This window comes from Diceros bicornis, chromosome 28 (genome assembly GCF_020826845.1).
Source record: "Diceros bicornis minor isolate mBicDic1 chromosome 28, mDicBic1.mat.cur, whole genome shotgun sequence".
In the NCBI taxonomy this organism is placed as follows: Eukaryota; Metazoa; Chordata; class Mammalia; order Perissodactyla; family Rhinocerotidae; genus Diceros; species Diceros bicornis.
In genome coordinates this window covers 28,275,646-28,293,186 of record NC_080767.1, presented here as the reverse complement: position 1 = coordinate 28,293,186, position 17,541 = coordinate 28,275,646, and the positions used below count along the sequence as shown (strand labels likewise).

The 17,541-nt window shown below is 35.1% G+C and overlaps 1 protein-coding gene across 2 annotated transcripts in view; it reads right to left on the bottom strand.

Annotated features, from left to right (window-relative positions):
• CNTRL (centriolin) overlaps window positions 1–17,541 on the bottom strand; it is an 84,570-nt gene that overhangs the window by 51,222 nt on the left and 15,807 nt on the right. For both annotated transcript variants that reach the window (XM_058523912.1, XM_058523913.1), the window contains exons 5-10: window positions 15,943–16,084; window positions 13,538–13,724; window positions 10,451–10,644; window positions 4,133–4,252; window positions 3,016–3,244; window positions 1,007–1,116 (exon numbers count right to left, since the gene is read on the bottom strand). In XM_058523912.1, the coding sequence (XP_058379895.1) occupies window positions 1,007–1,116; window positions 3,016–3,244; window positions 4,133–4,252; window positions 10,451–10,644; window positions 13,538–13,724; window positions 15,943–16,084 (982 nt within the window). The remainder of the gene's footprint in view (window positions 1–1,006; window positions 1,117–3,015; window positions 3,245–4,132; window positions 4,253–10,450; window positions 10,645–13,537; window positions 13,725–15,942; window positions 16,085–17,541) is intronic.

Genomic DNA, 17,541 nt, shown 5'->3' with positions numbered 1-17,541 from the left:
AGTGGCCTCTATGGGACCCAACAATCTAAATTATATCCTTTTTATTATCTCTACTAATTTTCTATTTTTTCCTACAACACATGTTGTTTAACTATATATTTCTTTTTTACTTTTTTTTATTTTATTGTCTGTTTCCTCTACAAGCCTGTCCATGAGGGAGGGATACATACCTGTTTTATTCATTACTCAGGGCCAGCCCAGTCGGCGAGTGGCATATATAGTAAGCTTCCAATAAACTTGAATCAATTTCTAGTTACTATATAATTTGAAAGTAACGATACAGTGTATCTTTTAAAAGAATCTATAATTTGGACTTCACATTCTTGTTCTATCTATTTATGGTATGAATGCAGTTACCATCATAATTTTGAAACACTGATTTTTAAAAGTTGCAAATAGCTAAAACTCTTACATATCTAAAAACTGAAAAGTCAAAATACTTCCTTTTTTGAATTTTCTGCCTCTGCAATTACATCATGGGTTTGAGCTGCTTACTTCTTCATGACACACTGGTAATTTCTGAGAGTGTATCATTTCCATCTTTTTGTACACTGTATTTTATATCATTTACATTTTTGCTACTTGTGTTTGATAATGTTCATGGTATAGTAGAGATGTCTTCTGGCTCTTAATCTAGGTCCTAGGATCTTAAAAGTGGGGAGTGCTTAATTTAATTAGAAGAGATATATCAGGAAGCAACTTCCTTGGGTAAAGTAGATACTTTCATAATAAATTAGACCAAATACATCTTTTTACATACATCTTTTTACATAAATTATAAGTAATTTATTTCTACACACTTTATAAAATGCTAACAGGATGTCATAAAGAATGGAAGGGAAATGTAACTGGAAAATGCTAGAACCATATCTGACTCTGAGATTTGTTATTCCACAATTAATTAGGCAGCACTGATTTAAAAAAATGTTTTACATGGTTATGAAGGGAGAAAACACATGTTATTTTTTGCATTTCATCTTAACATTGCTGCTTTGCTTTTACATACTTTTTTAAGTTGTATAGCGTCTTCCAGTTGTTTAAATTCTTCAGTAGCTCTTAAAATTTGTTGTTCTGCCTTTTCTATTTCATCATGCAGTTCTGATAGTCGACTTTGTGCTGCAAGTTTAAAAACCATGCACACAAACACACACAAGAAAAGTTATGAATTCTCAAATTTCTACCAAATTTTTTTCCTTTGCAATAACCTCCTCCCCTTCCCCCCCCCAATTAAATTGTCATTATAAATCACAGGAATAAAAAAAGGAATTTCTCATGATGGTTTTCCTTTATATTAGTTTATATTCCTTTATATTAATGTAATATTTGATATATATAAATATAATATTTGACTATATTAATATTCCTTTATATTAATCTTCAGACTAGTTTCATGATTTGCTATAAAACTAAAATCGACTCTTTTAGTTGTAAAATTCTTAACATAAAAGGGGCTTTCCTTGATACTCCCAACACTGAAAAGCTCTTTTGAGAGAATAAGGATTTTATTGGTAAATAAGCACTTATATGTCACTAAGCTATAATTAGGTTCAAGCTATTAAAAACAACTTGTGTTAGAGATAAATGTTTTATGATGGGACTCAGTATCAAGAAGTTCACTACAGAACAGTCTCTCCAAGCTGGAGGTGATCTCAAATCAATTACTTTCTACCTCAAATTTCCAATTTCTCTCTCTCCCTCTCTCCCCTCCCTGCCTCCTATAAAACTACGAGCCCCTTGAAGTTAGTCTACACATATATCTGATTTATTTTTGCTTTCCCCCCCAGAGCCTTGCATATAGTATATGTACACATGGACAACTCAGTCTCTTTTCTCCCCTCTCCAAGTCAACCTCTACTGGCCTTCCATGTTTTCCATTTAGTTACCAACAAAGGGAAGATGAGCTGTTAATCTGATTGGTGAGAGGCCCACAATGGGGCCATGATTACTAGTGGGATGCATGAACTCAGGTCTGCTTTCTCCTTCTTCTACATCCATGCAGCTGACTGGGTAAGTGGATTCAAAGTTTGTCATTGGCAGGGTGTCTTAAGTGTCCTCTTGGATTGACTTCTTCCTCTTTATGATTTGCCAGGAGATGGTAAGATCCCTTGAATTAGACATTTTTGGAGGGCAGGGGAGAAGGTTGAGGGGTAGCGTATGAAACAGGCCAGGAAGAGTCAGAGGCCAGCCTTGGGCCCAAGCCTAAGGAGAGTGCACTGATCCAGTTTATCCAAAGCACTGCTTTAGGTTTTGGCTACATGCATTGTAATCAAACAATGGTATTTTACTTGCATCAATTATTACTAATTATATCTTTGAACGTATAGCTCCAGTGGTGAGAAGGACCTGTTGGAACGACAAGATTTATGCATTCTTGGATCTCTTGGACATGTTGCCATCAAATTACTCTCAAAAACCCTATTCCTAGCCATAACAGGAATCATTAAAAAATAATCTGCTCAATGAATCACTACTTCTGTTTTAGACTTTTCATGTAAACAATAAATACCTTCAGCATGTTTAATTAGAATTATAAAACAAAATTTGCCTATATAGTCAATTTTTTCATATTTTTAAAGAATTTAAAATAAGTTTTTTAACCTGCACTTATTTTATATACACACAACGGAATACTACTCAACCATAAAAAGGGAGGAGATCTGGCCATTTGTGACAACATGGATGGACCCTGAGAGTATTACGCTAAGTGAAATAAGTCAGAGGGAGAAAGTCAAATATTGTATAATGTCACTCATAAATAGAAGATAAAAACAACAACAAACAAACACATAGAGACAGAGATTGGATTGGTGGTTATCAGAGGGGAAAGGAGGGCGAAAGGGGTCATTAGGCACATGTGTACAGTGATGGACTGTAATCAGTCTTTGGGTGGCAAATATGATGTAATCTACACAGAAATAGAAATAGAATGATGTACACTCAAAATTTATATAATGATACAAACCAATGTTACCGCAATAAATAAAAATAAAAAATAATAAAATAACTTTTTTTAACCTGCACTTATTTTTTTTTCTTTGTCTTCCAGTTGTATGTCCAGTGGCGTATGGGCTCTCAAGTTCACATGCTGACTTCTAAGTTGTTCCCCTTCATCTGGCTCCATCTTCCTGATCTCTATTGGCTGGGCATTATCGATAATGTAACTCTCTGTGGTGAACATATTTCTCTTGTATCTGGATTTGCCAATGTAAGGGCTTTCATCTGGGGCTTTATCAATTTCAACATACTAAAAGCAAAATAAATAGATTTATGGTTTAGTAAATAACTTCAAAGCAGTCAAGTGACTATTCATTTTATTAGTGAAGAACATATCACAGAATTGCCTACATATTAATCCTACATGCCTAGAAGTTGAAAAATATATATCATTCTTTTATCTTATTCTTAATATACCAAAAAGGAACTAGAATTAAAAATGGTCTCAAAGGATTCGTCCTCCTATCCCTGAAAAGTAAGTTTGGATTGACTGGATTGGTTGATTAAAGAACTGCCTACCGTTGTGTGATTTTTAGCACTGCTTAGTCTCTCAAGTCAGAAATCTAGGTGTTTTATTTTGATTTCTTGGCCAATATACAAGTAAAATCTCAGTCTAATAAATTTTAATAATTGAATTTTTACTAAATAATATACGGTATTGGTTGGAATCACTAGGTCTTTGAAGTTAAGCAATTCCTCTGTTACAGTGGCATTTGTACAAATAATAGTTGACTAATACTGAACCCACTGATTATTGAACAAACAACGTAGGGAGATGGCTATTCCATGGTCATTGAAGCAGGCAATGTACTTTTTCTGGAAGTTTAGATTTAAAGGAGCTGATCAACCATACTCTCAAGTGAGGTAACTGAGGATTAGAAAGCTGCTTTGGGTTATCAATATGGCTGTGGGCAAAGATCCTCCTGGGGCTTGTAACCTCTTTTAGACACTGCTCTAACTTACTGAGCCAAATAATTCACAGATTTAACCAAAATACATTTACTCTGCTGATGCCCTCATAACAAGAAGGTGGAGTGGTTATTGATGAAATCCGCTAAATGTCTCCATTGCTCCCCCTCCCCGGCCCCACTCTATGCTGGCTTTAACTCTGGATTACTAAAAAATTAAAATAACTCACCTCTGATGGATAATAATTTAGTGGCTCAAATTTAGCATCAATTTTATAAAAGGCCAATTCCTGTTCCAGCTCATACTGTTTCTGACATGCTCGTGTTAGCTCCATGGTCTTCTGTTTTAACTATTGGCCCCATTTGATATGAAACAACACAGTGTCAGTAAGTTAGTAAAAAAGTACAATGGTATGGCAAGTTCTAATCATAACTAATAAGTATATTGTTTTAAACTCCACAGCAAATAGCACAACATTCAGAGCATTTTATCTTAATTCTAAAGTATTACAAAGAATGAAACACAAAATTATCGTTTCATAAGGGATCACATAAAAGACCTTTGAAGTTTATACGCTATTTCAGGATACAATGAATAAAGATTTTAAAAACCATTTAAATTTGCTTATCCAAAAATGAAAATAACTCTGTATCAATTACATATATATATATATAATTTTTTTCTTTTTGGTGAGGAAGATTGGCCCTAAGCTAACACCTGTTGCCAAGCTTCCTCTTTTTTGCTTGAGGAAGAGTTCCACTGAGCTAATATCTGTGCTCATCTTCCTCTATTTTGTATGTAGGATGCCACCACAGCATGGCTTGATGAGAGGTGTAGGTCCACGCCCAGGATCCGATCCTGCAAACCCCGGGCCGCCGAAGCAGAACACGCTAAACTTAACTACTGTGCCACTGGACCAGCCCCTGTATCAATTATTTTTAAGTAAGTAGTCTACTAAGTACCTGCTCCCTGATTTCCCAATAATTAGCACTAATTTATTTAACTTACTCTGGGATTTTAATGATAGCTTCAAATTGTGGATGAAAATTATATTTGACATTAATTACAAAAGGATCAGAAGGAAGAATGAGGAGGACAGAAATAAGAGATTGGCTTTAATTGTTGTACTGTTGTTGCTGTAGTATTTTGGCTCATGGTATCTGCGTTTTAAGTGTTCAGAACATTATTCTTTGTAATAGAGGATAAGGGATGTGAATAAGCTCAATCAGATCCAAATATGTAACATTAAATTTTTAATAAAGTAATTCTACAAAATTACAACTTCTTAGTTATTCTTGGAAATTTTTGGAGCTAGAAGAAATCATCCAATCTAATTTTATGAATTTATAAATAAAGAAACTGAGTCCCAGATTGGTGAACTGACTTGTCAAAAGTTACATATTAGATTAGTGGTAGAGGCTAAATACTTTATTAAACTACGAGTACCAGCCCCCTTTCTACTAAACCAATCCTTCAAGGTCATTTCAAAGGTCTACTAAGTGATTTTTGCCTTTTTTTTTTTTGCCAGCCTCCAACAGTAGATACCAGACAAAAGACATGCAGAAAAACTTCCTTAATATAAAAATGCAAGCTGAAGAGAATAAAACATAAACTACCATGAACATTTTACAAGGCCCAGGAAATCAAAGTCGTGCATGATTTAGCTTACAGTCACCTCCTGATTATCCGTCAAAGTGGAAGTAATGCTAACCTGGATAACAGGTAATCTTGATCGAGAACTGACGGTATGCCAGACAGTGTGCTAAGCATTTTACATGTGCTGTGTCATTGAATCTTCACAACTACCCTATGAGATGATAAAAGCTGCACAGAGAGGTTAAATAACTTGCCCAGTTGCACAGCTGGTAGTGGAAGAGGCAGAGTTCAATTCCAAGTCTCCTGATTTCAAATCCAGCACTCTGTCTATTGTCCTATGCTGCCTTCAATGTCCTGGTGCAGGGTGTCCAGCACATTACCCACATTCATACTTTCACTGAATGCTCACAAGTCCCCGAGTCTCAAGAAAGCAACTCACAATCAACAGAGTCAACTAATCTTCAACTTCTCTCCCCAAAAATCATTGGCAGTAGGGTCAAACAAAGGCAAATGTGACTGAATCATGGAGAACGCATGGACTGATCTCCGCAGGCAAATAATCATACTCTGTGCATCGTAAAGCACCTTTGTGTCTTTTATAGCACTAGGCTTAGCATATAGTAAGCATTCAATAAATGTCCACTGAGGAAATATATAAATGAGCAAATCAGGAATCAAAGAACCCAGAAAGTAGGCTAGTTACGGTATTAGCTGTGGATAATCAAGAGTTGACTGCAGTTAACATATTTACCAATAGGAAAAATGATACAAATTCCTTCCCCCACATTCAAATTCACTCTCCTATGTATACATCCATTAAAAAAATATACATAAACACACAAGCACATTTCTCAAGAAGGCAAGCCAGTTTCAAAACTTAAAATGTACATAAGCATATTAATACAAGTTATCATGCAAACCATGAAACACATAGTGTGCAATTCAGCCCTGAAGGAACTACCTTTAAGGAAGAATAAAGAATCGGCAGAAAAGGGTCTGCAAGAAACCAAGACAAAGGCTAAAAGGAGAAAGAAGCAAACAGAGACCATCATCTGGAGAACTCTGGAGAGTTGGGCTGTAATAATACAGCTGCTCTTCACTGACAACTTACCTTAGGAAGATACTGTTATTAGTACTTGCATTATTCTTACACGGACACATTTTATCATCATTCTAACTATGAGTTACAGATTTACTACCTTCTATTACTTAGTTTGATTCATTTCAAATTATTTTCACATTCATCACCTCATTAAATCCTCACAACTAAGTGAGGCTGGCAGGAAAGGTAAATCATTCTCATTTTAAAAATGAGGAAACTGAAGAACAGTTAAATAACTTGCAAATAGACAAAGAGTAATATTAATATTAAAGCTAAAAGTTAATATTTGTTAGTGGCAGGAGGGGGACTACTATAGTTTAAATGGCCATCAGAAGTTTTACTTCCATGTTACATTTCTTTTATAGGTTAACTGAACTACTGTATGAGGAACTACTTTATGAAACTGGAAAATATTATACAACTGTACACGATATTATCACCATATATTCTGCATGAGATAATGGAAAATGTTTTTCAAATGTAGGCTCTTAGAATAAGACCTAGAATTCTTTTTTTAATATAGAATAGTCCTTTGGAATAATAAAAGAACAGGCAAAACAATATGAATTTAAAGAATACAAAATAGCTAATAAATACATAGGCATACTCAACACTCCAACAACTAAAGAAATGTGATATTAAAGCAATGAGATTCCATTTTTTTCCTATCCTATTTACAAGTTCAAAATAATAATACAAAGTGGGAAATTGGGCTCTTTCACTCACTGCTGTAGAACTGTAAAGCAGTTATAAGCTTTTTGAAGGGTGCATTAATATTTACCAAAATTTTAAATGCAAATTACAGAGTAATTCCACTTGCAGTGATTTATACTAAGAAATTACTAGTATAAATGCATAAGATATACACATACACAACGATTTTTCTCTGCAGTATTATTTTTAACAGCAAAAAAGTAGAAGCAACCTAAATATTCATCAATAAGAGTAGGCTAAATAAACTATGAAGGAGCCATATAATGGAACACAATATAGACTTTGAAAGAAATAAAGAAGATTTGTGTGTGTGTGTGTGTGTGTGTGTGCGCACATGTATTTTTTTTTAACTTGGAGAGCTGTCCATGAGATATTGTTTTGTAAAGAATAAGATGCAGAATTAAAAAATATATAGTAAGATTCTTATTTTCTAAATCACAAAAATATTCAAAGGTATATATATTTAATTACATATATATTATGTAATTACATATGTACTGTATAAGCATAGAAAACAAAAAGGATATGTATTAACATCCAGGGAACAGGGTAGGGGAAGAGTGAGACCTTCATTTTCTACTGTATACATCTGTGTTGTCTGAATTTGTTAGAATAGACATATATTAAGTTTGTATATAAATGTATTTTTAAATGGTTAATGATAAAAATAACATAATGAAGCAAAGAAAAGCACAATCTGTCCTCTAACCAAAAATAGTTACAGAAAAAAACCCAGCAAAAACTATTGACAATTTACAAAGCATTTATTCACAGCACAAATATATCAACATTATAAATAAACAAAAGAGAAAACTAGGCAACTATAATAATCCATAATTCTGGGATAGTGCAAAGTCATAAAATATAACATTTTGCCAAGGTTTTCAATGGGTTGACTAACATGTACCAGGGAGTCAGCATATAGAAGTTATAAAGTTCTTTTACCTTAGTAATAAAAGATGGATTCTACATTATGAAAAAGATCAATAACTCAGGAAAATTTATTAAATGTTCACAAATGTCAAGTGATACCACAGTAAGTACTATTTTTTATTTTTGTATATTAAATATAAATGTTAAAAAGTGATGGCACAAAGAGTTCACTGCTAAAATAAAATTGATTGTCATGTAAGTATCCAATGATTTAATTACTCATCAATCCACTCTATTATGGAATGGAGAGCAACAAAGTACGTATAATATAAAACCATCACTGGATTATTAACATCATATATAGTATGCCTTCAGAATATAGCTGACATATTTGAAAACTAAGAAGAAGTATATGAAGGAACCCACAAATGCTCTGAATATTTGACTTACAGAGCTGGGAAGCTGCCCTGTCTTTCATCACGTCCCACTGGTATAAATTACCATTTTTCTCAGGCAAAGAAGAGCTCAAGAAGGAGGTAACATATTCAGACTTCAAGAAACAATTTCCCTCTATACACAAAGGAAGGAACACTTTTTTCTTGCTAAAAAATGTAAGTGCTTAAGCAGAATTCTTGTCAACAAATCATGTAATTAAGCCAGAACGCCAATCTTGAAAGGGGATGCAAAAAAAAAGATAACTGTAGCTAGGATTCTGTTAGTTACCCGAGAAATATAATTCTTTAAGTTACGTATAGATCAGAAAAAGAATTGTCAAAAGAAAAAAAAAAGAGGAGAGTACCAATAGCTATTTTTCCCTTTAAGGAAAGTAGCCTAATAATTTCATAGAATCAGATTCTCTGGTTTGAAAAGGCCTTTTAAGGTCATTTAGTCTTTCTCCCTGCCTAATGTTTTTTATCTTTCTCCAAACCTGAGCACGTGCCTGTTTCAGTGACAGCAAACACATTCCCGAGTTATCACATTTTATCTCAGGATAGCTATTAGAAATTTCTTCTTTATTATTAAAGGAAAAACTGTTTTCCTGTAATTCTATTTGTCATTTCTTAATTTTATCTCATGGGACCTTAGTCAGTAACTCTAGTCCCTCTTCTACGATAGTCCTTTGACTATCTGAAGGCAATCATCATAGCTCGCTAGGTCTCCTCTTCTCCAGCCTAGACACCTCTATTGCTTTGGCCATTCCTCAGAGGATATGGTCTCAAGACCTTTGAAGCCTCTGGGTCAGGTACCTTCTGATCATATGCTATCTAGTCTATCTAAATCTTTCTCTTTTGAATTATCTTTTCTACCTATTTCAACCATAAAGCCAAATTATATAAAATTTAAACATTACAGTTATACATAAATGGCAATCTGAAAGTACTTCATAATTCCACTCCTCAGAAATAACTACTGTCAAGAGTTTGGTACATATTCTACCATTTTTCCCTACACATACTTATACTATTATATTTATCTTTATATACAGGATCATACTTGATAACACTGCTTTACAGCTTGCTTTTTTTCACACAGCAATATGTGTTAGACATCCATATCAGGACATAAAGCTCTACCTCATTTTAACAGTAACACGATTATTCTACCACATAGATATTCACTGAGACATTTTAGTTATTCTCAATATTTTGTTAATATAAACAATATTGTAGTGAATGTCCTTGTATATATATGTGTATATGTGTATTTATATATATGCATGTACACATATATAATATCTTTGCACATTCGTGCTACTATTTCTACAGTATATATTATTGGAAATATATATTATATATAACATTATAACTATTACAGAATAATATATTACAATAAATAATATAAATATATATAATATTTCCAATACATAAGACATAGGGTATATCTGTTTAAATTTGGATAATTTTGCCAAATTGCCTTCCAAAAGTTTTTGCCAATGTACAGTCTCACCAACAATGTTGTTGTTAAAAAAAATACAAACACTCAGGGGCAGTCTGACCAACTCCTCATAGTGCAGGGCTCCACCTTCCTCCTATGTTCTGGATACCATACTTCACATGATGCAGCCCAAAGCAGCACTCGTCCTTTGGGCAGCCATATCATACAGTGCACAGGCAACTATAACTTGTAAAAACTTTTGCACATATTTCTGTTAAACCACATCTTCCCCATTCTATGGTCAGGAAGTTGTGTTTCCAGACCCAAGGACAAAGAATTTTCTATTTCAAGAGAATATAGTCAAAGCAATGTAAAATAAGGACTTACCAATTCATTTTTTGTGTTTAGGTTACTCTCTAGCTCCTCACAGCTCTGTTTTTGTAACATGGCCTCCTCTTTTAATGATTTGTTCAATTTATCTTGATTTTTAATTTCCTCAAGGAACTTTGTTTGTTTGCTCTTAAGCTCTTCAGTTTCCATTATTTTCTTTTCCAGGTCTCTTTCCAGTCTTTCTACCTCCTCTGCCAATACAAATTTAATAGTTTATTGATCATTGTATTTTCATTCATCATTGTATTTTCTACTTGAAGGTAAGAATATTTCTCAAATAACAGCAAAAGAAGTCTTAGAATAGTATAAATATAATTTTACTTTTAAAATTATTCACTATGGGTTTGGGAAAAAAGACTATCTTGAGCTAGAAAGTGATTTATATGAAGAGGTAAGAAGGCATTATCATTTGGATAACGATTTTAAAAGACAACACTTCCAAGTATTTAATTCAATTGTGTGTTGATAAATGAGGTTTTTTCCCAGGTCGCCTATAAAAAACATGCAATATTTTATTTGATATTAGTAATTACACTTTAAAGGATGCTGCAAGCATGTTTGCAAAATACTGTTATCTTAAAAATCCTTCAAAGGCTTCCTATTGTGCTTAGGACAGGATCCAAAATGCTTACATGAAGAACTGATAAGGCTCTTCATGATTTGGTCCCCAACTCCCTCTTCAGCCTCTTTTTCAAGAGCACCCCACTGCAGCCTTTCTGAAATGATTCCACTTCTTCAGATTTGTGATGCTTCTTCTCACCTGCAGGCTTTTATTCACACCTTCCGCCTGGAACTGTCTTCCTCTTTCTCCTACTGGCCTATTTTGCATCCTCCAGGTCTTAGTTTTAAAAAACGTTTTGAGAAGACTGGCCTGACTCTACCCTTTCCCCAAGTTAGATGCTTCTCAGGGATGCTCTCATGCCACCCTACACCTCTGCTGTGGCCCTCATCACACAGGGAGTTGTAAAAGGTGATCAAATAGCTTGGCTGTCTGCCTTCCCCACTAAAGCTCTGTGAAAGCAGAAACTGCATCTATCTGGCTCACCATTGGATCCCAAGAGCTCAGCACACGAAATGCTCCTAATTAATATTCAAAGTCATGAAAGAATTATAAGTAGTTTAAACATTTCTCCCAATAGTATATTTATATGATGACTTTCCTTTACATTATTTATATTTTTAATGGTTTCAAAACATAAACTTCAGGGTAACAAATGTTGAGATGGGGGATCCCAAACTAATAAGAATTTATCATATTTCTCAAGTATTGGATCAAACCATATGAAATTGCATTTTTGTAAGTCAAAATGTAATAACACCAATTTCAAATGGTTGAAGATAAAGACTCATTTCCTAACACTTTAAAAATGGCTATTTCATACCTTCCTCTTTCTCTTCAAACCTCTCATACTCCCTGTATTTTCTTTCTCAGCTGATGGTCTCATATTTCATTGAAAAAACAGACCCCACCAGTGGGAACTTCTTCATTTTCCTGCCACCAAAGCAACAAAATTACCCATATCTGCACCTATCTTCTCTCCCTTCTGATGGAGAAAGTGTCCCGTTCCTCTTATCAAGAAACAATCTTTCCTCTTTTTCTCTGATCTCATCTTCTTGTCTTCTCACAGACCAAAAGAATTGAGCCATGATTTGTCTCTCCACTTGGCTCTTCAATATCCTCTGTTTCTTTACTAGCTTTGAGGTTTACTGCATTCGCTCCTGCCCACTTCCTGGTCTGAAAGCTATTGGTGAATTTTTTTTTCACTTTTAAACGTTTTTTTTTTTAATTCATTCATTAGGTACTAAGGGAGAGAAATTATGGGAGGAAATTTCAAATCTTCACCCAAATGTCTCCCTCCCATTCACTTTTCAATCTATAATCTAGCGTTTGTCCCAACCACTCCTTAACTGCTCTTGTCAAGATTGTCATCCTATGTTGCCAATCTAAAGCACTTCTCTGTGCTCATCTTACTTCTTCATGTCTCAGCAACATTCAACATCGCTGACCACTTCCTCTCTTGAAATCATCTCTGGGCTTTTGCAACTCTGCCCGAGTGAGCTAATCGATTCTGGTGGAATTAAATGTTATTTTACACTGATGACTCCCAAATTTATATCTCCAGTACAGCTCTCTTTGAACTCCAGACTCACATTTCTGACTCTCTTCTTGCTTATCTAACAGACACTCAAACTCAGCATTCTGAGTGCTTCCATTTTTACAAGCAATATCACCATCCAACCACTTACTCAAACCAGAAGCCTGGGAATTATCCAACCCATAGAAACTGCTGCTGACTCTACCTCCAAAACTGATCCGTCTATTCCACATCCACCACCCAGATACAGGCCATCAACATTTCTAGCCTAGATTACTGCAACAGCCTCCTAACATGTCCCTTTATCTCCATTTTGCCCTGCTCCAAATCATTCTCCATCCTGCATCAAAAATAATCTTCTTAATAGATAAACTGGATCACGTCCCACCCTTGCTTAAAAATTGCCAATGGCCTTCTTCTGCACCTGGAATAAAATCCAAACCCCAAGGACCTGTGCCACCTCACCACCCCCATCTCTCCAAACTTTTTCTTCAGCTCTCCTCCAGTCATACTGATCTTCTTTCAGTTCCTTAACTCACCGGGGTCTTTCCAACCTCAAAGAACAAGCTGCTCCCTCTCCCGGAATGCCTTTCTTCACATGGCTAATCCTCTCTTGCCTCTGCCTTCACCTTCAATGTCACCTTCTCAGAGAGCCATTCCTTTACACCACTTTACTAAAAAGGGGGCTCCCCTCTGTTACTTTTTCTGGGTTTAGTTGCTTTTCGTCCGTCTTCTCCACTAAAACACAAGCTACACAAAGGCCAATACCACATCTTGCTCACCACTGTATCCTTAGTGCCAGATACAGTGCCTGACTCACAGTACATGCCCAATGAAACTTTGTTGAATTAATCGATTTATGGTACCATTTTCCATGCTAATTTTAATAGCACTACAAAGTTTATAATACAATATATTTCTCTGGATAACTTTTGAAAATAAATTCCTTTCCCACTTAAATTTAGTTTTTTAAAAAATGTCACCTTACCTAAACTGAATCTCTCAAAAGCTTCCTGTCTGTCCTGAGTGGTTACTGGCTGACCTTCCAAACTTTCCAGTGATCGGAGGTGAAAAATGGTAAACTGGAGGTAATGAGGAAGGGTCACAACTGGATTTTCAGCTAGGATCAGAGAAGTCAAATCTTGAAGCGGTTTCAACTTGCTTACATCTTGGAGCTGAAATGATATAAAATGTTACAATTGGGGCTGGCCCAGTGGTGTAGCGGTTAAGTTCGCGCGTTCCACTTCGGCAGCCCAGGGTTTGCCAGTTCGGATCCTGGGCACAGACCCACTCACCGCTCATCAAGCCATGCTAAGGTGGTGTCCCACACATAGAAGAACTAGAAGGACCTACAACTAGGATATACAACTATGTACTGGGGCTTCGGGGAGAAAAAAGAAAAGGAGGAAGATTGGCAACAGATGTTAGTTCAGGGCCAATCTTTCTCCACAAAAAAAAAGCTGAGGGAGGGAGGGAGGGAGAGAGGGAGGCAGGAAGGGAGGGAGGAAGGAAGGAAGAGAAAAAGACGTTACTATTGGTATAATTTAATTTAAAAATCATAAACATAGCTAAAGGAAGTAATAAATCGTGGAAATTGCTATTAACATGGCAAGGAACTTATTCATGAAACTCATTATCCAAAAGTAGTGGTGTGAAGGGAGGAATAGAAAGGGAGTATCTGAGTACAGTGTATCAGGGCAGTATTAGGCATTTTCCGTATACCATTTTATTTGTGATTCCTCAAAACAACCTATAAGTATCATCTTAATTTTATAGATGAAGAAACCAAGGCTCAAAGAAGTTAGGTGACTTGCCCAAGGCTCAGGGGTTATAAGTAAATGAAAGAGGATTTGAATTAAAATCTGTGTAACTCTTAAACCTATTGCCTTTTCATCATACCAATTAAACAAACTGAAAATATAAATGGCTATAAAAAAAGATTTTAGTAAATCTTCAGATAACAGTTATAATTGATAGTTGAAAGAAATACGGATATGTGGAGCAACTCACAGTTTTGAAGTGAGATTTTTACATTTATCCAAAGAGGGATACTGCTAATAGCTAGTACAAACAAACTTCTCCCAAGTGAATGTGTATCACTCTTACTGATGCCAATGTCAAATATGAACTGGGATGAGAATGTCACACAAAATTGAAATAATAATAAATATTTCTTGAATGATTTTCCTGTTAACATCAGCTGATGCTGAGTACTATCTAAGGATCAACTACTTTGAGGAATATTTGTGGCAAATTTTAAATTCATGGCTACCTATTCCCATCACCTCATAAGCTCCAAGAGCTCCAAGGTGATGCTGTGCAACATGGTGGGGGCTTGGGCTCTGAGGCTCTTGGGCTGTCACAGTGAAACGGTAGAGAGTTACCTTACCAGATCTTTATGAAGATGAAATAAGAAAGCATAGACACTGTTAACTGCACAGCTTAAACAAATGTTTATTATTATTAGCTTCCACTGGTGAAGGTTTAAGGTATACAACCTTAGAGTTATTTAGTGTTTAAAAGTTTTTAAAGTATTTTCACGTCTATCATTTCATCTGAGCCCCACAGCACTCCTATAAAGGAGGCGGTGGGGGGAGGGGAGGCTGTTTTCTCCAATTTAAACAGTGAATTTTAGAGAGATGAAGGGATTCCCCAAGGTCACAGAAGGCAAGTCTAGACCCATATTAGAAGTGACATCTTTTATTTTCTATTCTAAGACTGAAGTTCTTTAAATTACTACAGCATGACTGTTAAAATTTGAATGCACATTTAAATAATGTTTTTACTTAACAATGCTTTTTGAATATCTAATTGTATCAATGTCATATGAAACTCATAAATTATACTCCAGAGAAAAATACATCATTATCAGATATATGAACCATGATAACATAGTTGCTCTACTATGAAAAGCTAGTGATTAACCTCCAACACCTAACACTAGAATCAAGATTAAATCATAAGTTTGAAAAAAAGAACTCAGTTCCAGGCATTCAGTGACCTGGATTCTGACACAAGTTGTGTAACTTTGGGTAAGAGACTTAACCTCTCTGAGACTTTACTTGGAATAAGACTATGGTACCTAACTCATAATATTATAAAAATAATCCCTGCACTGTCTCCTTAACAAGAGTGTTCTGAGGCTCAAATGAAATGATAGAGGTGAAAATGCCAAGAGGTCATCTCTCAGTTACCACGGAACCATGCAAAACCAGCACTACCTATATTTAATTATCCTCAAGAATCCTAGGTTATATCTGAATTTGATATTTGGTCAAAGGACCAAGGGCCTTAAAAGAAGAAATCTCATTTTTTAAAAACTTAGATTTTAATCTTTTTTTTCCAACAAGTCCAAAAATTTGAAAGAAATTCTCGCTACTTTGAATAACTTACCGATGATATCTTGTTGCTTTTCAGATTGAGGACTCGCAAAGATTTTAACTTCTTCCCTAACCATACTGGAATATGTTCAATTTCATTTCCTGCAAGGTTTAGCTTTTGCAGATTAATCATATTTTCTATGCCTTCAATTTTGCTGGAAACCAAAGGGTAAAATCAAACTTAGTAAGTACAATGATGGAGTCCCTCCATTGTATTTTTAGAATAAACAGCCTTGGTTTTATGTGGCGTTACTTTTCATAATTATAATTTGTCAATGCTTTTCATAAATAAGAACCAAAAAAAGTGGCTAAAAACAAATTTACCAGAACAGCTCTGGTAAACTTCATTACTGTGCCTAGGAATCCCACCTATCTTACGTTCAGACTTTAGGATCCCACAACACAGAAAAGAAGAGTCTGTCCATGGCATTCGCACTAACCACTGCGAAGCATACTAGCAGACAGCCCGGGGAGAGCTGGGAACTCAACAGCACACATTGTCTATGTGCTACAGCCCTGTCGAAGAGAAGATGCCCTTAACTATTACCTTAAATCATCACCAAAAGATGAGCTATGCCAGGAGGGTATGGCTGCCATTTTGAGCTAGAGGATCCCTTAGAAACTAACCACTGCGAAGCATACTAGCAGACAGCCCGGGGAGAGCTGGGAACTCAACAGCACACATTGTCTATGTGCTACAGCCCTGTCGAAGAGAAGATGCCCTTAACTATTACCTTAAATCATCACCAAAAGATGAGCTATGCCAGGAGGGTATGGCTGCCATTTTGAGCTAGAGGATCCCTTAGAAATGATACTATGTTTATGAACATAAACATTTTAATGAGAATATTTAAATTAATAAAACATTTATCACCCATATTGATGAATTTTCATTGATGAAATATTTTCCCAAGTTAATTCTAATTTAATTCCTTCGTCAGTTTTCTATGCTGGGAAAATATTTCCAAGCTTCATTTTCATTTTTATTTTGTTGAAATTATTTTCACCAGGATCAATTATTTTTTATACAAACTTTACATTAATGATTTGATTCATTAATCAGTTTTATTCTCATTTTATTTTTTAACTATTAGAGCTTCTGCCACTATTAGTTGTTTTGGTTTTTTGGCCATTATATATATCAAGTCTAAAGTGGGCAAAGTATACAGATATGAAGATTTTCAAGATTTGATAATTGTATCATTTTGTCTATAACAAGTTTCCTATGCGCAGTTTTAGCCACTGTCAGTTTTATTACGTTTATTTCTCAGAGCAATATATATTATGAAGTGGAAACAAGACTGAGAGCATATTTCTTACAGCAATGAGCAAAGAACATCAGGATAAACACATAAGCTCAAAATAGGCTGAAATATCTTTAGGATCAAAATGACAGAGTTAAAACATTCTGCTTCATGTCAGCTTTCTTAATGTAATAAGGCAGTGAATCACAGACTATATCTGGGAAAACTTACTGTCAAAAATGAAATTAAGATAAAATTTGGTACTCAAAAAATATAACTCCTTCTTTGATAACGCTAGATGAGATACTGTACTTTAGTAAGGCCAAAACATGAAGACAGTTATCATCTGTGAGGGCTAGGCTATCAAT